Source organism: Herpailurus yagouaroundi, unplaced genomic scaffold, assembly GCF_014898765.1.
Source record: "Herpailurus yagouaroundi ecotype Mexico unplaced genomic scaffold, PumYag 221, whole genome shotgun sequence".
Lineage (NCBI taxonomy): Eukaryota > Metazoa > Chordata > Mammalia > Carnivora > Felidae > Herpailurus > Herpailurus yagouaroundi.
In genome coordinates, this window is record NW_024412452.1 from 10,266,881 (window position 1) to 10,288,290 (window position 21,410).

A 21,410-nucleotide genomic window follows, 5' to 3' on the forward strand; every position below is an offset into this window, starting at 1 on the left:
AGCGAACACAGGACAAAATCCAACACATTCAATCTCTCACTCAGTAAATATTTGTTGAGTATCTACTATGTGTCAGCTTCTGTTCTGGTTGTTAGGGATACAGCAGTGAACAAATCCAGTACGTGGATATTGTTATGGTGCAAGTACAGGCAGAAGCAGAGCTGGTGGGGTGGGGAACAGGGGCAGCTGCTGCCATTAAGCACCGTTTCCAAGTGGTGGTTTTTCTTTGTAATGTTTAATGTAACAAGTCAACAGAGTTTACAAACATGCTATATGTTAAGACTATGATGAGAAGCCTTTAAGAAGCCATGAATGGGAAGCACGTAAGAGAGGGGTGCGCATAATCACAAACACAGCAACCACCACACACAGGTTGTCCTTGATATTAGAAAGGAGATATACCCAGGTGATGGCAATTCTTAAGATAATGGCTGAGAGGATGTAGTAAGCAGGATCTGGTTCATTCAGGAAGGGAATCTGTAAATATTGACCAATTTTTGGCCTCTGGGGCAACTGGTCAGCACTCTTGGCTTTAGAGGTATCAGAAACAGCAAGTAAACCCTGGCCAAGGTGAACATCTGACATTCTTCACAACATTCCTGATTAACGGGAAAAGCTACAAACTGGACGATTTTGTATGTGCATCCAGGAAATTAATGCTACAAGAATTCCGTTGGTTCTTGGCAAAACTGAGGAGGACTCCTGCCCCAAAGATTGGAGGCTAAGCATCAAGCTATTCTGTCAGCAATTAGGCTTCGGCAGCTCACGTGGAGGGCCAAGGCCAAACTAGGAAGTGAGGTGGTCTTTCTTTCTGGTGCCCAGATGTACCTAGTCAGTACATTTTCCCTGAATATAACATTCTCCATATGACCTCGTGCAAAGTTCGGTGTCACAGACTCCTGCCTTCCTGTTTGTTATTCCTAACTGCTCATTCCTGGGTAGCAGCAAAAGTCTCCTAAAAGGCAAAATTCTTACCTCAATATATAGCTTCAGGGTAGAGAGAAAATGTCCAGATGGGCTTTCTGGGAAAGATAAAAAGGAAGACTCTAGGCACGTATCACTTGCCTCCTTGTTACCCCTGTGGTGAGTCACATACCTAGAGGGGCAATCTCACTAATACAGGAATGCCATCCATTCTTACCTACTTCAGTGCAATCTTACAGCAGCAGCTAATACGCTTTTATAACAAAAATCAGGTTCTATTGCTCCTGGGTTAAAAACCCTCCAATTACTTCCCATGGCACTTGGAATTAAAAATCCAAACTCGGGTGGCTCAGTCAGTTAAGCATCTGACTCTTGATCTCAGGTCAGATCTTGATCTCAAGGTGGTGAGTTCGAGTCCCACATTGGGGTGCATGCTGGGTGGCACCTACTTTAAAAAAAAAATCCAAACTCCTCACCCTGGTTTATAGAGTGACTTAGTCCCTGCTGTCTCTCAGACTTCATCTTCTACTCTCCCTCTTGCTTACTGCTCTCCACCACACTGTCTGAACATCTGCCGTTCCATTGCACACCTGTCTCCTCTTCCTGGACTGCTCTTACCCTGATTTTCACTTGGCTGACTCCATCTTACCATTCACTTATCAGTTTACATGTCATGTTCTCTGACCACACACTCTAAGTAGCCACCCAATCACCCTCTACCACTCACTCTTGTTTTAATTCTTTTTGTAGTCCTTACCACTGTCTGCTTTGGTCTTTATGATCTGGATTGATTATTGTCTTTAATTCCCCCCTAAAATATAATCTCCAGAAAGATAGGAGCTTTTTTTTTTTTTTTACTTGTTCGCACATGTAATCCCAGTACCTAGAATAGTTTGGGGACCCAGAAGACACTCAAGAAAGATTGCTGAATGTTCAAATATTGTTAAAATAAATGTTGTCTCACTGTCCCCAAAATTAATTACAAGGATGGGTGGCCAAGTATAATGAAATTAACAATGAAAAACAATGGCCATTATGCTCTTGGGACCAAGTCTTCTCTAAAAGGCAGTTAGGACTAGGAGCAGAGGGGAGCCTGGGTGGCTCAGTCGGTTGAGCGTCTGACTTCAGCTCGGGTCACGATCTCGCAGTTCGTGGCTTCAAGCCCTGCATCAGGCTCTATGCTGACAGCTCAGAGCCTGACGCCTGCTTCAGATTCTGTGTCTCCCTCTCTCTCTGCCCCTTCCCTGCTCATGTTCTGTCTATCCCTCTCTCTCAAAAATAAACATCAAAGAAGAACTAGGAACAGAAAACCTCCAAGGCTAGACACCTTCATTAATTGAGCAAATATTTATTGAGCATGTATCATGTTCACGAATCTTATGTCAGGCAACGAGTCTACAATAATAACAAGAAAAACTCAGTTTCTGTTGTTTTAAGGCCCTCATGGATGAGGGCCCAAAGCCATCAGAAGAGAAAAAAAAAATCTTTAAAAGATTAAGTTTCTCGAGGGGATTCTAGGTGAACTCCATGCACTGAAACACTGAAGCAGCCTATCTTGAGCATTGCTAGGGAATGGGGGTGCTTTGAAAGCAGAAATGGAATGTGTACCAAAGACAAATTGTTCACAGCTAAAATTTTTGCTGTGAACCCATTGGGGATATAAAATGGCAAACAGAGGGGCGCCTGGGTGGCGCAGTGGGTTAAGCGTCCGACTTCAGCCAGGTCACGATCTTGCGGTCCGTGAGTTCGAGCCCCGCGTCAGGCTCTGGGCTGATGGCTCAGAGCCTGGAGCCTGTTTCCGATTCTGTGTCTCCCTCTCTCTCTCTGCCCCTCCCCTGTTCATGCTCTGTCTCTGTCCCAAAAATAAATAAACGTTGAAAAAAAATTTTTTTTAATGGCAAACAGAATTTTAAAAGTAAATACTTTTTTTAAAAAAAGATGTAGAATGTAGAAAGAAGTGTTCCCAAAGAAGGGGGGTGGAATGCAGAAAGTGTAGTGGGATCTTTAACGCTTATATATTACAACATATGCAACGTTGCACATGCATGTGAATTGTGTTCCTTTTGAGCTGAAGTTGGAATCACCTGATGAAGTGTTGTTGAGAAGACAGCTGTGGTAAAATTGGTAACATCAAGCTGAATCAGGATTGGAGCTCCACCTATAGTTTGTTTGAAGACTGGTATCTTCATTGCCAAGAAAAATGTCTAGTTGGGACAATGAGTTTTATGCATGCTTGAAAAGGTTTTTAATGTGTGTGTATTGTTATAATTAATGCTTAAATCTATACATAAGGGATCAATTTTAGACATATTTTATTCCTTTGGTATTTGTTAGTTAGCTGTGAGTTATATAATTTGGTTCCTAATAACCCAAAGCCTTTTGTTTTAGGTTAAGATTGACAATCTGAAGATTATAAATTTCAACTAAGGCTAAATCACATAACAAATTATAGGGCTATTTGAATTGGACACTTTAGGTTGAGGGATTTTATCATTTTGTATTTGGTTTATACATTTCTTTGCAAAAATACTGCCATATAACCGGCACTACAACTTTGAATGGGAGATTAAAAATCGCATGCCCCTATGTTTGTACTCTGAAAAGTATCCATTCAGTCAATCAACTAATATCTATTGTGTACTCACTATGTGCCAAACATTGCTCAAGGCCTTGGACATATATCAGTGAATAAAGCAGACAAAAAACAGAAATCAATGCCCTCAAAGATCTTACATGTTAGTGATAGGTGAGGGAGTGATGGATTATAAACAATGATCATGACAAACAAGTAAATTACATTGTATGTTAGAAGATTCTACGCGCTATAGGAGAAAATGGAACAGATGGAAGGAAAAGAGAAGCACAGGGAGGCAGTTGCAATTCAAATGGTGTAGTCAGGAAAACCCTCATTGAAAAATTTTGAGTGAAGACTTGGAGGTTAAGAAAAGCATTCCAGGCAAGAAAGAGCAAGTGCAAAGGCCCTGGGCCAGGAGCTTGCTGGTGTACATAAGGAACAGTGAGGCCTCGGAGTGACTGGAGTGGAGATGAGCAAAAGGTGCCACAGCAGTAGGTCCTGTAGGAGTCAGAAAACTATGTTGTGACTCGTCTTTGTAAATGAAGTTTTATTGGGACACAGCCATGCCCATTTGCTCACATATTTTCTGTGGCTGCTCTCCTGCTACAACCGCAAAGTTGAGTAACTGAGGCTGAGACAATCTGGCCCACAAAGACAAACATTACTGTCTGGCTCTTTATAGAAAATGTTTGCTGACCCCTGATGTAGGTTGGATCTTATAGGCCATTGTGGGGACATTGGGTCTGACTCTGAGAAAAATGGGAAGCCATGAGAGGGCTGTCACAGAAGGAAGACAAGATCTGACTTATGTTTTGAAAGGATCATTTAGGTGACTGTGTTGACAAATTTTAGAGAGGCAAGGGTGGTAGCTGAGAAGCCAGTACGGACTGTGTTCATAAGGTATGCTGGGATGCCCCCAGGATGCCACAGCAAATTCATCAGGGTGTAGCGGGATTTTCTAAATTTTTGAAGGGTTCACAGCAATACTTGACATCTGTCAGACACCATGTGAGCTTCCAGCTAGTGCGTGGTTCACAGTTTCAACATTAGGTCATGCTATTTTCCTTTCAGTGCTGTCATATCTTTCTGCAGCTGGGTTTTCAGCAGTACCTGTAATAAAAAGCCAGTACTCTTCGAAAATCAATGTGGAGCGGGAGATGAGGCTGGCAGTGTTCGACTTAACTCCGAGGTTTGAGATGTTGTGCAGTGCCCAACAGTGACGCACCCTCCATCAGCAAGTAAATGTGCTTATTTAAGAGTGAAATTAGAATATCTTTCTTTTCTCCTACAGCTATTATTTTTCAGACGTCTAGTCGGTTGTTGGAGCATCATCTTATTGTACAATGTGCTGTGTTACTGGAGCATTTTTCCTGTGGCTGCTCTAATGAATCGCCACAATCCGGTGCCTCATAAAGCAGAAATTAATTTTTTCACAGTTTTGGAGGTCGGAAGTCTGAAACGAGTGTCACTGGGACAAAATTAAGGTGTAAGCAGGGCTACACTCCTTCCAGAAGCTCTTGGGGAAGATTTCATTCCTTGCCTCTTGCAGCTTCTTGTGGCTGTTGGCTGTCACACTCCAATCTTTGCATCCACGGTCACCTTGCTTTCTCCTCTGCTATCTGTATCAAATATCCTTCTGCCTCAATCTTCTCAGGACACACGTGAAGGACACCTGGCTGACTCAGTCGGTGGAGTATGTGTCTCTTAAACTCAAGAGTCGTGAATTTGAGCCCCACATTGGGCATAGACATCATACATATATAAATGCACATATGCGATTGCATTTATGATTCACCTTGCTAAGTTGGGATAACCTCTCCATGTCAAGATCCTTTTTAAAAAATGTTTCTTTTTGAGAGAGCAAGAGAGAGAGCATGTGCGAGGCAGAGGAGAGGCAAAGAGAGGGAGACAGAAGATCTGAAGTGGGCTCTGCACCGACAGCAGAGAGCCCGATGTGGGGCTTGAACTCAGGAACCGCTAAGCCCAGGCGTCCTTCAAGATCCTTAATTACTCACATACACAAAGATCTTTTTTTTCTAAATAAGGTGGTGATATTAACAGGTTTCAGGGATTATGACCTGATCAGCTTGGGTGGCCATTATCTAGCCTACTACAGGCATAAATCCTTACTACCTTTTTGGCACCTAACTACTTAATAAATGGGACTGTTAAGTATTTCTTTGAGCCTATAGGTGAGACACCAAGGGCTCTGTGAATATATAAAGTGTGAGAACCTCTGAATTAGGAGGCTCTGCCAATAATCCAGACAGGGAATGATGGGGGCTTGGACTTGAGTGGCAATGGAGAAAAGCGGTTGGAAGTAGACAAGTTCTAGATACAATTTGAAGGTAAGACAGATGGAGTGTGCTGAAGTTCTGGATGTGCAGTTGGAAGGGAAAGAGAGACCGCAAAGTCTCTTTATACTTTTTCTGGAAACAAAAATGGTGAAGAAAGCAGTGCATGGACCAGAATTTTTGCTGGGGACGAGTGCAGACTGGTGGTTCCATTTTGTACATGTTTAGAGAAGTAATACAAAAAGAAAGAAAAAAGGGAAGGAAAATACGTGCATTCCCAACTAGGGCCTGCCGCCAGACCCTCCACCTGCTTACTCTACTCTCATGGTGGTCAAATGTCCCTCCACCCATGTTTTGACTTCTAATTCCAAACATGGACTGAGCAAATACAGACATGAGGTTCCATGTTAGAGGAGACTTAGAAAGCCTTGTCCGAGCCAGAATCCTAAAGAGGATAGGGCAAATTGGGCTCTCCTTTGAGGAGCTGAAAATTACAGAACCCCCAAATTAAAAAGTTATGCCAAATGATGGAGTGGAATTTCAGAAAGACGAGGCAGCAGCGTAGTTTTTGAATCTCCCCAAAGGCTTTCATGGAAATAGATCAAAACCAAAGGCCCACTGGTAGCATTTACCGTGAAATTAGAAACTCCCCAAAACAAGAGGGTGGGTGTAACATAAGCCCTAACAGTTGCTTTTTTCCTTTTTTGTAATGCCTGACTTAAGCTTTGATTGCCAGTTCATTTCAAAGAGGCATCCACTTCAAAGACAGCTACCCCAGTAAACACAGTGCTAGCCACACATGGGATAAATAGCCAGGCCACTTTCCCCCAACTGAGGCTTCTTTGATGTAGAAATCTCGGTCAATTTCAATAACTGACCTTTGAGGCCACTTGTCTTTTCTTTCTCCCTGTGTTTTAAATCCCCACTCCCATGTTTTCTGTTTTGTTTAAGGAGGCTTCACACTTAGTATGGAGTCCAACCCAGGGCTTGAACTCATGGCCCTAAGATCAAAACCTGAGCTGAGATCAAGAGTCAGACGCTTGACTGACTGAACCACCCAGGCACCCCATTTTTTAAGTAGGCTTCATGCCCGTCCACTCCTATTTTAAATTCACCACTAAGGACTGAGCCCTTGAAACCCCAGGCCCCCACCCTTGATCCTGGTCCTGATTTGAACCCCTGGTCCCAGTGCTCTGTCTCTACCTGAGACCTCACTGTGTGGCCCCAGGTGTTCTGTGAAAGGAATAAACCTCTATTTTTTCAAACATTCCTGGTGGTTGCTGCTAAAGGACATCTTGAAATCATAGTAAGAACCAGAGGACTGGTTCAACCACATTGGTTACTGACAGGCTGAGACCCACACACAACAGTGGGGAAGAGTACCAGCAAGAGGCACAGACTTGCCCGCTTCTGGTGTCTGCACCAGAGGCAGTCGCAGACTGGAGGAAGCATCTGATGGCCTTGAGGAAAGGAAGATTTCAACGCCAGCAGGTACTCACTCGCAATTTGAGAACAGCAGCTGAGACCTGGTGGTGCAGTCCTGTCCACCCACAAAGTGAGGAAGTACAAGGAGCCCCAGAGGGGGTCTAAAGGACTGGGGGTGCTCTTGCCCCGCCCCACCTCTGTCTTGAAACGGAGCAGCCTGAGCTCCCTTCCAGATGTGACCCACCCGGAGGAGAAACTTCTCACAGCAACAACAGACACAAAGAGAAATGTCTTTATAAAAGTCTGGAGAAGGGAACAGAGCCAGGAAACCTCAGAAAGAAGCCATCCATTTTTGAACGCTACGTTTGGAGAAAACAAAAAACAAAAAACAAATTCTGTGAAGTTAGGAAAGTGATCCTCAACCACAACTCCTTTTCAAAGTGCATTAATACTGATTTCACTTAAAAAGTGGATAACAGAAATGAGATTGAGATCAAGTCCTACACAATAGAATGGGGGGGGGGTCTCCACATGTGGGGCAACAACCAGGTGGAAGCCGGTGGCACTGGAGGTGAAAGGATTCACCTGAGGCAGAACAAAGGCGATAGAAGTGTATTGAACACATCACAAGGGAGCAGTGGGCAGGACAGCAAAGGAGAGACTGTCTGCAAGGAGACAGTGTGTGGGGGCTGTATTTAAAAGGGGAAGGTGAGGAGGTATGGAGACATACGGAACTTTTCCTTTTTGCTAACTGTGCTTGGTTGTAAGTAGCCCACATGTTGGTTAGGGTCTATGGATATTTTGATGTGGGTCACCTGATGGGCCAGTCTGTATTCGGCCCAGGGGTTGGAGGTCACTGTGGGCCCTTTTGTCTCTATTTCTCCAGGTGGTCACTGTGGGTCCTTTCTACATTCCATCACTCAAGCCTGTTGTCTAAAAGCGGCCTCTAAAGGTAGCATAAGAAAATGAGCAGAATAGCATCCCTTCAGAAAATGAAAGCAAATCCAAAAAGACAGGACCACAAAACAGATCAAAATTGGAACATGCTATTTCAAAACAAGCTAAAAGATGGGGTGCCTGGGTGGCTCAGTCAGTTAAGTGTCTGACTTCAGTTCAGGTCATGATCTTGCAGTTCACGGATTCGAGCCCCACGCCGGGCTCTGTGCTGACAGCTCAGAGACTGGAGCCTGCTTCACATTATGTCTCCCTCTCTGTTTCTCTCTACTCCTTCCCCACTCACGCTGTCTTTCTCTGTCTCAAAAATAAACATTGAAAAAATTTCACAACAAGCTAAAAGATATTAGAAGGAACAACATAAAAGATGAAAGAATGTGGAGTGAGGGAGGGAAGGAGAGGGAAGTTATTATCTAATAGCTCCAGAGTTTCTGTCTGGGGTGATGAAAAAGCTCTGGAAATGGTATTTGGTTTTTGTTTGATATATTTCCATGAGACGGCTGGGGACATCCAAAAACTATGCTGCTGCTTCCATCTTTCTGGAGTCCTGTTCAATTTTTTGACATAATTATTTTAAATCTGGTTGGTGGTGATGGTTTCACCTCATCATGGATGTGCTTAATGCCACTGAATTGTGTACTTAAAAATAGCTAAATTGTGTACTAAAAAATGGTAAATTTTGTGTTGTGTACATTTTACCATAATAAAAAAAAAAGATGAAAGACCAACATAAATCAGAATTAGGAGGGATAATAGAGCTCAGGACAGAATTAAAAATAAAAGAAAAAAATCAGAAATAAAGACTTAAGTTAAAAATAATACAAGAGTAAATGAACATAATGGATAATGCCTTAAGAGAAACAAATAAGAAAAGTGGGAAACTTTTAATGAAAAAGAAGATAAAAAGAATTCCAGAGAAATGACAAATATAAAAGGTAGGCAAAAAAGTCAGGACAACTCTGAAGAGAGTAATACAAATACATACAAGAAGTTAGTATGCTCTAAAAGTGACATTCTAAATCAGTGGGGCAAATTAGTCAATACATTGTGATACATTCATGTTGAGACAAATGGTTTCTCTAGAAGGATTCACATACAGTGTGGCAAAAGTAGATGTCTCTAAGGGGGCAGGGAAATGGGCAACTGGGTATTTCCATTGAATACCTTTTGTACCTTGTTCTGTCATGTGACTTTATTACCTCTGAATTCTGACTGCCTGAGTTCAAACCCCAACACCCCCAATTGCTAGCTCTTAATCTTGGACAAACTTTTGACACTCTCCAAGCCTATGTCATTATCTGTGGAGTGAAGAAACTCAATAAATGTAAAATACTAGCAGAAACAACCCAAATCTCCACCAACTGATGAGTGGATACACAAATGTTGCAGAGTCATGCAATAGAATATTATAGTCATAAAATCAATGAAGTGGACACACTAGGACATGGATGAACTTTGAAAACATAATGCTAATTACAGAAGTCAGACGCAAAGGGCACATATTGTACTATTTCACACCTATGAAATGTCCAGAGAAGGCAAATTCAGAGAGACAGAAAGATTAGTGGTTGCCAGTTGCCAGTGGAGTTGGGGAGAGAATGAGAAGTGACTGCTAATGGTCCAGGGGGGTTCTTTTTGGGGTGATGAAAATGTTATGGGTTAGATAATGGTGATGGTTGTACATGCTTGTAAATGTTCTAATGACACTGAATTTATAGTTTCAAAGGGTGAATTGTATGGTATGTTAATTATATCTCAATACAAGATAATTTTTAAAAAGCAAATTACCAAAAAAAAAAAAAAAAAAAAAGCAAATTGCCAATTTTTCCATGGTGATTTTCCGTTGTCCCCATCCCTCCCCTCCCCCCACTCCATTCCCTTTCCTGCCCCACCCCCTCCACGCCCTCACTCTCTCTACCCCCCAATTCTGTCTAGCTGTCCCACCAAGTCCTAAGGAGTACCTCTAGACCTTTGGCACCTGCGTGCTACAGCCGTTGGAGCGCTACTGAGTTCCCACATGTGCCCACCGCTCTTACCTTGTGGGAATGGACCCCTCCAGCTGATTTTCCTCCTGCGCTTCGGTTGGTCAGTTTTAGAGAAAGGGGCACGCACATCGGCGTCGATGGAGGACGACCTGGCAGGCCCCGCTGGTTAACGTTTAAGTCCCTCCGGAAGTTTGATCTCGACCACCATGTGACTTCCGGATGTTCTGATCTGAAAGCCAGGTTGGCCATCTGCTGGCGCTTGCTAATACTGAAGGCTTTGGAGGCATATATAAGCCTCCAATTGAAGCCTCGTTCCTCTGCCTGCAGTGTGACCTAAGCCCATTGCTGAATCTCACTAGTAAAGTGGCACAGTGGTACTAGCGTTGCATGTCGTTGTGTTGGTTAACTGGAGTAGTGCGTTCACCGGCCTGGTGCGTAGGTGTTTAATAAACAGTGATTTGTATCCAGGCCCTGGTCTCGGCGTGCCTCCTGCTTCTCGGCGGGCCGCCTGCTACAGCAGTTGGCTTGGCTAGGCTCCAGTGATCAGCTGCCCCCAGGATAAATGTGAGCCCTTGCCATCCATCCAGTAGATGGATGATTTGTACTTACCTTACCCAGCTATAGTCATAGATGGATTGGACAACCCAAACATTTTGGAGGTATGTCTTGAATCTCTTGTCTTCTAAAATACTATAGGGTGGACATGAGATGTAAGGCCAGCCTCCACGAAAGGCTTTACATTTATTCTGGTCAACCTAGACTGACTCATCTCCTGTCATCTCCAATTCTATTTATTCTTTTAACCCTAACCTCAGACCCTGCTTCTGCCATTTCCCCCACTCCTGCTTTTTATAAACCTAGAAAATCTCTCCCCTTTCAGCCTTCGTGGCCTGGACCAAGTTCCTTCCTCTTTCTTCTTATCCCCTTTCCCTTATTCTCCCATCCAACTTTTGGTTCTTTCTCATGCAGACTTTTATCCCGACCCCCGCCAAAGAACACCCCCAGTTAACAGTATCTCAGAACTAAAAAGTCTTCTTTATTTCTCATCTATTAATTATGTTTATTATGTTTTATTAAGTTTTAAAATACATCTGAGTAAATAGAGAAATTTATATCTATCTATCTATATATGGATAAATGGCTGGTACCCAGAGTGGTACCAACAAACGTAGCAGCTCTTATATTGCATAGCCATAGTATCGAGCAATTTCCATATCTTTTTCCCTCTCAATGAAAAACTGCACTTTCCCCAAAGAGGTGTATTTGGCTGCATTCTCACGCTCTTGTTGAGCCTGCCGCTTCATGGCCTCTCGCTCTGGCCTCTGTTCTTTTGTGATGGGCTTCGACATTACTGGCTCAGGAACATTGGGTTTTCTCCATGGAATAGGTTGAAAGCAGAAGTCTTGGAGTAGAAATTGATTGTGAGGTTTGGGTGGGGACTGGAGTTTGGTCACAGCAGTAGGAATGGGTTCCTGCTGGAGAGAGGTGCAGGATGACGTTTTGTAGGGTGCAGGTCTGGATGCAGCAGAGTGAGGGACACTAGGCCGGGTAGGGTTGGTCAAACCTGGTCGGGTTGGATTGGTTGAAATTGGCCGAGCTGGTCTGGCAGGACCTGTCAAGGAGACAGGGGTTGGCCGGGATGAATTGACTGCAATAGGTTGAGCTGAGCTAGTGGACCCTGGCCGGGCAGGGTAAGCCACAGCAGACCGACGTGAGGCCTGAGAGTGTGGCCTCCGAAGAACAGGTCGAGCTTGAGGCTTCTCCAAGGTTGGAAAAGGCAAAGGCACCAACTTGACCTTCCCAGGAGGTGGCAGCTCATACTGGGATGGAGATGGACACTCTGTGTCAGCACCACTGTCTTGTTTCTGGACTTTGACTTTATTTTTTTCAGGACCTTTACCCTCACGTGGGGTGTCCAGCCATCGTTTGATAACTGGGGATGGCTGGGCAACTTTAGGGTTGCTGGAGTTTCCCAGGGCCCAGGAGGAAGAGAGTCTGATTTTCTTATCACTCTTTTTCCCCAGCGCGTGAAAAATCTGTACAGACTCCAACATGTGCATGCCTAGGCAGCTTCGAGGCTTTTTAAAGGTCTCTTGGCTAAGCTCAGGTTGATTTCTCCTCCGCTTCATCTTGGGAATGGTTGGCTTCTCTTCTGCCTTGACTGTGTTCCCTGACTGCTTACTCTCTTCAGCTTTCTTGGGGTTGTTTTCTCTGCTCCTTTTGGTCTTTTCCTGCCCATGGCTCTTAGTTTTGCTGATCCTGCTGGATGCAGCTTTCTGAGATTTGCTGTTGGAATGCTTGGCTGCACTCACATGAGCCCTGTCACTATCTCCAGCATTGCAAATAACCACTTCTTCCCCTAACAGGCATCCTGGGTCCTTTGGCTGGATTTTGGTCTTGGGAACACCATTGATAGTCTCAGCAGCTTTGTGTTTATTCTTCCTGGCTTGATCAGAGGACAACTTTATGACACTTGACTTTTCTTGCACTTCATTCAACTTGATGACTCTGGTATCTTTGGCATTGATCACCTTGGGACCTTTGGATTGATCAAGGTCGTTCAAGGAATTAAAGAGCTGGGGAAGATGAATATCCTCCACTAGAGTAGTGATGTCTGCGAAACCACCACTAGATACAATCCCATTTTCAAGGGTCCCTTGGTCCTCAAGACTCATGCCATTTTTTCCCAGATCAGTGTTTTCAGAATCAGACTGCTCCTCTTGGCCAAGGGGATCAATGCAGGCCAGGAGCTGGTGAATATCAGGAATTTCTAAAGGAAGTAGTGGAGGCTCTTGATTTTCTAGCGGGATCTGGTAGGCATCCAGAGGCTTTGAAAGCTTGGTTTTAGTATCACTCAAATTCTTATTCTCAGTTTGTTCCTGGCTTGGAGCTGGAGGCAGTGCCAGCAGATTACTGGAACTCTGTACAGGAGCTATCACTGAGATGTCTCCAAGCTCAGAAGGTGGGTTGCTTTCAAGTACCTGGATATTTCTGCTACTGCAGGACTTGGGGAATTCTGGAGTTTGTGGCAGACAAAATGTCTGACTTGGAGATTGCAATCCCAGGGAAGTCTCCATCCCCAGGGAAGTCTCCATCACTACAAAGAAATCAAGGAAGAAGTCATTCCCTGGTAAGCGAGATGCTCCCCCAGACACCAAGACAGAAATCATGCCCCTTCCAGCAATAGGCAAGGTGGTTCTACCAGCTCTTCTTAAGGATCATGGACAGAACCCTGTGCTAGGAGATAGGAGATGACTTCTAGTTCTTACCAGTGATCATTTGATGTCATTGATTCTTGCTTTTCTTTGTATTTTATACAAAGTTTAAGTAAAATAAGAGGCTAAAGTGGTTTTTAAATTATTAAATGTTTCTACAAAGCCTATAGAATCCTTGCAATTCTCCCACTTTCCTTAGAGAATAAGAACACTTCACACCATGGACTAGGAGAGGGAATGGAGCTCTTTCTGATAAAATATATAAGGATAGATTCTTTGCCTGCTTGCTTTGGACAGCATCTCGGAACACAAGGTCTTAAATCCTGGTGTAAATTAACGAAGTGAGGGAAAGTTAAACTGGCACGATCACAATAAGAGTTCCGAAATGCTTTCCAAAGAGACTAAAGCAATAGATCAGGGAAGGGAGTTCATTACAGTGTGGTAGTACAGGAGACTGATCAGCTAGGGCAGTGAAAAGTGTGGTAGCCCTTGTGTATGCACTTGGGGTCCTTGTACCTGTAGCATAGATGGCCATTTCAGTGTCCCACCTTCCCACCCCTATTTAGTGCTCTTATACAGAGTCTGAAAATGGAGAGCACTGAGTGAGGGTAGTGGTTATTGAAGTCTCAGGACTTAAATTCTGCTTCTCTGTGGATTCACTACTACTTGGCTGAAGATTTGACCCTGGTTTTGGATGCCGACCTTAATTCTTTCCCTCATGCTATTTCTACTCACCTTGAAAACTTGTTTCTGTGATGGGTTGAGCAGATACAGAGTAGTAGATTCCAGAGGTGGAGGCTGGTGGTGGGACATTTGTGGGCTGAACCTCCTTTAGTACCATGACCATTTCTGGTTGGGGGGCAGAGGGCTTACTTCCCATGTATGACACAGAGCCATAGGACTGCAGGTAGGGACCAAGTTCTCCAGACAGTAGAGGTCCCAGTATGCCTTGATTATAGTAATATACTTGGCTTCCTTCCTGGTAGGGAAGTGATAGGCTGTGTCCCTGATTTGGAATCTGAGATGGTGTTCTCTGAACAAGGCTGGCAGAAAGTGATGGATACAGAGGGACCATGTTATTGGCCTCTGAAGTTTTATCATACTGGGCTGCCATAGATATGGAAGAAACAGCCGTGTCCTGGTCAGTGACAGTCACAGTGAAGTCTCCAAGTGAAGATGACTTCTTTTCAGTGCTCCCTGTGCTATCCCACTCAAAAATACCTGGATAGGAAGCAGCTGAAGTGGAGATCTGGCTCTGGGCAGTAACTCCAGACAACATAGTTGTACTGGAATGTTGGTAAAGGTAGGCACTACCCATGAGTGGCTGGAAAGAAGTGCTAGAAGCTGATGGCAGTAGCCATGCCGAACTGACTGCTGGAGCAGAGACTCTGGAGAAGCTGTAGACACTTCCTGCTAGGGAAGCTGCATTGCTCACCACAGGGAGAGAGAGCTGCAGAGAGTTTGGAGTTCCAAGTAAAGATGGATTTTGGAAATTTTCTGTAGGGAACAAGAGGGTTATGAAGAATCAGGGAGATCTCACTATGTTTGAGGAAACACATTATCTTAAAGTTGTTGCTACCAAGAAGCCTCTAATACCAATAGTTGCTGAGATACCAAAAATCAAACCATTTAAGATGGTTGTAAGGGCTGAAGTAGCTTGGTAGGTACTCTTCTATATTAACTGCCTGTGCTCCCAACTTGGGCACAGATGTGTGGAAGACCCAGGTGGTGTGCTTCGTACATCATTCCATAAGCAAGAAGCAACCTTCTCCCTGCCCTGTCTTTCCCTTGAGCCTACACCAGCATCCACTCACATACTGTTTCCTAGAAGTGAAGCACTTCCGTCTTCGGAGGTCCTTAGAGAACCTCTGTTCTATATTCTCATTTCACGAGTGAGGAAACTGAGGCCAGGGAGGTCAGACTGACTTGTTCAAGTTCTCCCATTATGTTAGGTCTCATTACCAGGTTATAAAAACTAATAATCGTGACATCCTTGCCAGGACCCTACTCTGAGCATTATGCTGCCAGAAACCAGGAGAAATACAATGAATGTAGATTCCTCCCCCATTAGAAACTGATACAGCTATTACCATTGTAATCTTCAGGGTCTTGTTTTGCTTGTGCAGTTCGCATACAGCTCAGTCCAGCTGGTAAATTCAAAGGGTCATTCGTGGGGCTCCTGGTTGGCTCAGTCAGAGGAGCATGTGACTCTTGATCTCGGGGTTGTGAGTTTGAGCTCCACGTTGGGTATAGAGATTACTTAAAAATAAAACCTTTTTTTTTTTTTTTAATGGTCATTCTTCTTAAGCCTGGTTTCTGATCCTACCTCAAAATGACTACCTGAAACTAAGTTTCTCAAAAAGTGCTTTTTGATAGAATCAAGTTATTTAAGCTGTCTCTGTGCTTCAGTTTACTCATCTATAAAGTGGTTGTAATAGTAACAATAACAATGGTAGTAGTAATAATTCGCACATGAATAAAAGTGATACATTACATATGATTTATATGAAGGAAGATATGTTCCGAAAAGACAGAAAAATCATGAAAAACACACATTACAGAACTAAGAAGAAATATATAGATATTAATGAAAACTGGGATATGTAGCAAGCATCAAGGCATAATAAGTTTACTGATATAACAAGTTCTTTATCATACATACAATATTACAGAAGTGAATATTGCCTACCCAATTTTGCTGAATACTACTAAACAAAATGGAGCCCACAACAACAGAAGGTGATTTTGAATGAATTCCTAACCAGGACATACAGACAAGGATAGATCAGTAAAAACTGCATAACAAGCAGCAAATGCCATAAATGTGAATGAATAGGTAGCCACAGCTTTTGTAGACAAGTATTACAATGAAATCTGGTACAAAGCAGAGAGGAAAATAAGTGTAAAGGAATTGTTACTGCATTCAGTCCCATTTTCCCAAATATTACCCAGCAAGTAACAGATATTAAGTCTAATACAAATGTATATTTCAATATAATCATATAACAAAAGGAAGAACATTTAAAAAGCATCATGAAGGTTTTTCTATTTATCTAAAAATATATTTTAATCATCTTCAGCATTCAGGAAAATGTCATCCCCAAAGCCTATAAAAAAACACCATCGCTGAAATCAAACAGACAGACAAAAATGTTTAATGTAAGAAAACCCAAAGGACTCTACAAAATTGTTTTAGATAAATGTGGAATTAGGGATGTGGGGCTTGACTTTTCTTCTTAGGTTGCTGAGATATGAAAACAGATGTGTGCTCCATGGTGGGAAGAAAGTAACTGAGAAGATGAAAGGAAGCCTTGACTTGGAACCTACTTATCACACAAAGGAATTAGTCCTTATGATTCAGTCTAGGAGATACCAATTTTTAGATAAACTGAGTCTTGTTTTTAATAGGCAAAACACCTACATGGCTTAAAAAAGCAGAATGAGGGGCGCCTGGGTGGCGCAGTCGGTTAAGCGTCCGACTTCAGCCAGGTCACGATCTCGCGGTCCGTGGGTTCGAGCCCCGCATCAGGCTCTGGGCTGACGGCTCAGAGCCTGGAGCCTGTTTCCGATTCTGTGTCTCCCTCTCTCTCTGCCCCTCCCCCGTTCATGCCCTGTCTCTCTCTGTCCCAGAAATAAACAAACGTTGAAAAAAAAATTAACAACAACAACAAAAAAAGCAGAATGAAATAAAACTGAATATTCGGTTTCCTCCAGCCCCTTAGATAGTCACTTTTATTAATTTCTTGGATAAGAAGCATCATTTCTTTTTTTTTTTAAGAAGCATCATTTCTAAAGCATATTTCTTAAAATGTTTACATTCAAAACTTTTCAGTGCCATCTGTGTTCAGAGAGGCAATACAAAAAAGCAAGCAAACAACAACTGTGTACGACCTTTCTGTAAGTTGCTTTTCCTGGTGATGCCCAATTCTGGCCTTACTTTCCTTCCTAGTCTCTTAATGTAAGTATTAGCTAAAATCAACTTTGTTTTGCCCTGCTCTAAGCAGATTTCATTTTATGTTCTTTCTGCTTTAATTTAAAATGTTTGGTTTCCTTTAATATTCCACCCTAAACTACCTCTTCCCCCACCCTCTCCCCTTGAGAGCTTCTCTATGCTCTTTCTTTTCATTCTTATATTTTCCCCTCCTCCTTGGTTCCTGGTAGCCTGTGCTGAGGGAAACAATCCTAAACTTCCTTACCTTTCAAGACTTGCCTCCCTAGAGCCCACTCTCCTCCATCCTCTTTTCCTGTTTTCCCTTTACACCTACATTAGTTAGAAAACATGTGAATTTGACTTTTTGAGCAGCACTAAATTAAAAATACTAAAGTCAAAATATTAGTGGAGGAACTGTTAACAGATGAAATGTCTTGGTAAATATTGCTAGTTTTCTACATAACCTAGGTTTTCTCTCTTTCTGTTGAAACACTCTTCAACAAGCCTCTGATTTCATTTTCTACATGGGTGCCCTTTAAGACTCAGTATTAGGAAAGAAAGGGACCAGAGAGAACAATCAATCTAACATCCTCATATAACAGATGAAGAAAAAACAGGTTTCAGGAGTCAATGACTTGTCCAAAGTCACACAGGTAATAAATGCCAAAGTCAAAACTGAAGTGAGGTCTCCAGAGTTTTAGTTCAATACTTTCTCCCATGATTCTATGCTATTTTGAATCTACTACTACATTTAGGGGCAAAAATAAAATCTAATGAAAAACTTTTAAGTTTCTTTTCTTACCAGACATGGTCAGAGAAGAGGAAACATCAACTCCGGATACAAGGGATGAGGAGACGATACTGGAGGATGTCTGAGTGGCTGAAGCCAAAGAGTGCATGTGTCCAGTACGAAGGTCACCGGTCACTGGTCACTGGTCACTGGTCACTTGCGATGATCCAAATTTATTTACAGGTGACTCCATGGAAACCCCAAGATTCCACCAGGTGGTGGGGGTTTGGTGGGAGAATGATGTCACAAAGCAGGCAGTTTAAAGGTACGAGGTAGCCAATAGGGAGGTCAGATTCCCAACAAGAAGACGGGATTGGTGGAAGGAGTGGCAGGAGAACTAAAACAACACCTAAGTGGTACCTAATCCTATAAGACAGATGTGATAGTCTCACTTTCTCTCACATTCTTATCTTAGGGAAATCATCTCAATGTTTCTTAGAGGTGTTCATTAATATAATGAACTAATAGCTATTCATAGTCTATGTATTATATTTTATCATCTGTATTCTACATTTACAATTATATATCCAGTTAACTAACATCCTTAGAAAGGAAAGGCACATCTAGGTTGAACAATTAAAGGGGCTCTGAAATAATATTAGTGGATCTGATTAGTAAACTTACTGCAGCTTTTAAGGAGCAAAAGAAGGAATTAAGGAATTCTTTTTGTAACTTGGTTAAAGAGTAGGGTGAAGTTTGTTCAGTGCTTCAGTGAAGTTTGTGGAGAACAATGTGGTGCAAGGCTCGTCTCCTTGAATCCTACCTTCCTTGGACTGGGCTGTGCTGGGCAAGGTTGAATTTAGATCTCTCTTCTCCTCTCCTTCATCATAGGCATTGTTTGTGGGAGGGGTCTTGATCTTGCATTCTTACACTCATGGATGTTACTTCCTGTCAACCTCCAGCAGCAGGAGTCTTTTGTTCAGTGCCTGATGCTTTGCAGAATGAATTCTGCCCGTTAGAAGCAAATACCAGAGAGTTGGAAGACACAGATGATTGCAAATCTTTCCTTTTCCAGCATTTGGTTGCAATTCTTTTGCCCATAATTTGCTCCCTCCATCTCTGGGCCACACAGGCATCCTGCAATCCCATCCAGCTGTTTTATACGTGAGAGGCATTCCGGGCATTCAGGGTACTTTCCCTTTCTCATTCTCACATAAGTGTATCCAGTGTGGCAGTTACCATAGCCTCTTCCCCCCTTGCAAACAGTCACTGTAGAATCTTGGGCCTCTAGGATTCTCTGCCTGCCATGCTTGGGTGCAAGATCAGGCAAAATGAAGAGTACAATAGTTTACAGAAAGAAGAGGACATTCATTGAGAATAGGGAACATGCAAAGTGAAAGGGTACAGGAAAAAAGAGCCTTGTGTAGATTTTGGGTTTCTGTGAGAAACAAGTTGACACATTTTGGCCTCATTTTATAGTAACAGAACATGCAATTATATACATATAAGTGTAAATCCGTACTTATATATTAACATAATATTGACATAACAATGATAATATCAATGCATATATAATATATTGATTATAATATAACTTATATAACATATATTAGTGTTTAATATCTTATATTCATTAAATAAATATATTTATTTATGCAACTAGATAGTGCAGCATTTGCCATGAATTCTGTACACTAAAAAGAATAATCTTAAATATATATTTTTTGTGTGTTTTTTGTGTTTTGTGTCATATTATCTCATTTATATCATTGATTGGTATGTTCACAGGATATAAGTTGTTTTTAAATGCTCCATTTTTTCTATATTTTTTCCCTTGTATTTTTAAGGTATCCAGCATTGTAAGACATATCACATGTTTTTCTCTTGATGATTCTTTTGAAGCATCATGAACTAATCAACCAGCTGGATTTTGTGGAGACACTTAAAAAGGGTCCATGAGAAAGGCCCTGTGGTGAGTTATACTGTGCACCCAAGCATAAGGAAGATGTCTGCAGCCAGCTGGAACTCGCCTGGATTACCTCTGTTTTTGTTCCCCGGGTTAGTACTTTTCTTACTAACCACTCTTGTCCCTGTGATGAAGTGAGTTAGTTCTGAGCTGCTAACGCTTTTTATGTGAAGTAAGCTGGTTTGGGGGAGGAAATCTATGGATCAAGTCATTTTCCTCAGTGGTAAGCTTTTAGGAGTGCCCAGATCAGCCTACCTATGGACTTTTCTGGGCCAAAGAGTACCTGTGGCCAAAGAGTAGGAGGTATGTGATAGAAGATGCCAAGAGCCCACAAGAAGATAGCTCACGGTGGTACCTCCAGAGACAATGTTTCATTTATAGGCCTACTTTTCCTATTATGAGATATGAGTTTGTTCAGTGATGGGGGATGATGCTTATCTGAGAAGAAATTGTGAGGGGTGTTGCAGCATAGAGATATGGCTTAAGCTTATAAATGTTTTCCAGCGTTTTTTTCCTCTAAGACTCATACCTCAAATAGCCTACCTCTATGATATTAGTATATAATGTGAGGCTAACAATATATAGGAAATAATAGGCAAGCCAGACCAGTTTCTCTTTTCTCTATGTTCCTATGGAAATCAAGGGGATCTATAGCTACTGCAGGTTAGGGTGAGTGCTGTAAGGTTGGAGGAAGTGTAGTAACACAAATTGTGGTAGCAGTGAAATATTTACATATTAAAATATCTAGTTCCAACATTCAGTTCTACTTAGGCAGACCCTTAGTTAGGCCTTTCCTGGCTCCCAGCCTCTCTATCTTCTCTCCAGATTTTCAGCCATTTGACTTAACCTACAGAATCATCTTAATTTCTAAAATGGAGGAGGAATAACCTAAAAAGCTTTAGTCAAACACTCTGGAACTTAGCATCAAGCCCTATCCTGACCTAAAGTCTTATATTTGTGGTTAGAGTATGGTCTTATCCTATAGACCCTCTTCCTGCATTTTGCAGACATTGGGATAAATAGGACTTGTCTTGGTGTAATATATCCAGTCCATCTGCTACTGCTACTGCTCTCCTTTACTTCCCCTTTTGTTACTTTTTGACTGGGGGGTTAAAGACTAGAATCCCTCAAACACCTGAGGTTTGGTACCTGGGGCCCTACCAGATACTAGTAGATTTTGTTAGTGTCAACTACTCAGCTGTTTGGTGTTCCAAATATCCCTTGCTCCTATATTTTCCATTCCAGTATACTACATATCTATTAAGGCATTCTTTTCTTTTCTTTTTTTCGAGACAGAGAGCGGGTGGAGGAGAGGGGCAGAAGGAGAGGGAGAGAGAAAGAGAGACAGAGAGAGGGAGGGTGTGAGAGAGAGAGAGAGAGAGAGAGAGAGAGAGAGAGAGAGAGAGAGAGA

At 42.5% G+C, this 21,410-nt stretch overlaps 1 protein-coding gene across 1 annotated transcript; it reads right to left on the reverse strand.

Annotated features, from left to right (window-relative positions):
• Positions 1-11,205: 11,205 nt before the first annotated feature.
• On the reverse strand, positions 11,206-19,615 carry CUNH2orf78 (chromosome unknown C2orf78 homolog). Its single transcript, XM_040458511.1, has 3 exons — positions 18,106-19,615; positions 14,108-14,869; positions 11,206-13,254 (listed from the first exon to the last, which is right to left on the reverse strand). The coding sequence occupies exons 1-3, from the start codon at positions 18,200-18,202 to the stop codon at positions 11,336-11,338; spliced, it is 2,778 nt and encodes a 925-aa protein (XP_040314445.1). The 5' UTR covers positions 18,203-19,615; the 3' UTR covers positions 11,206-11,335.
• Between the last annotated feature and the right edge of the window lie 1,795 nt (positions 19,616-21,410).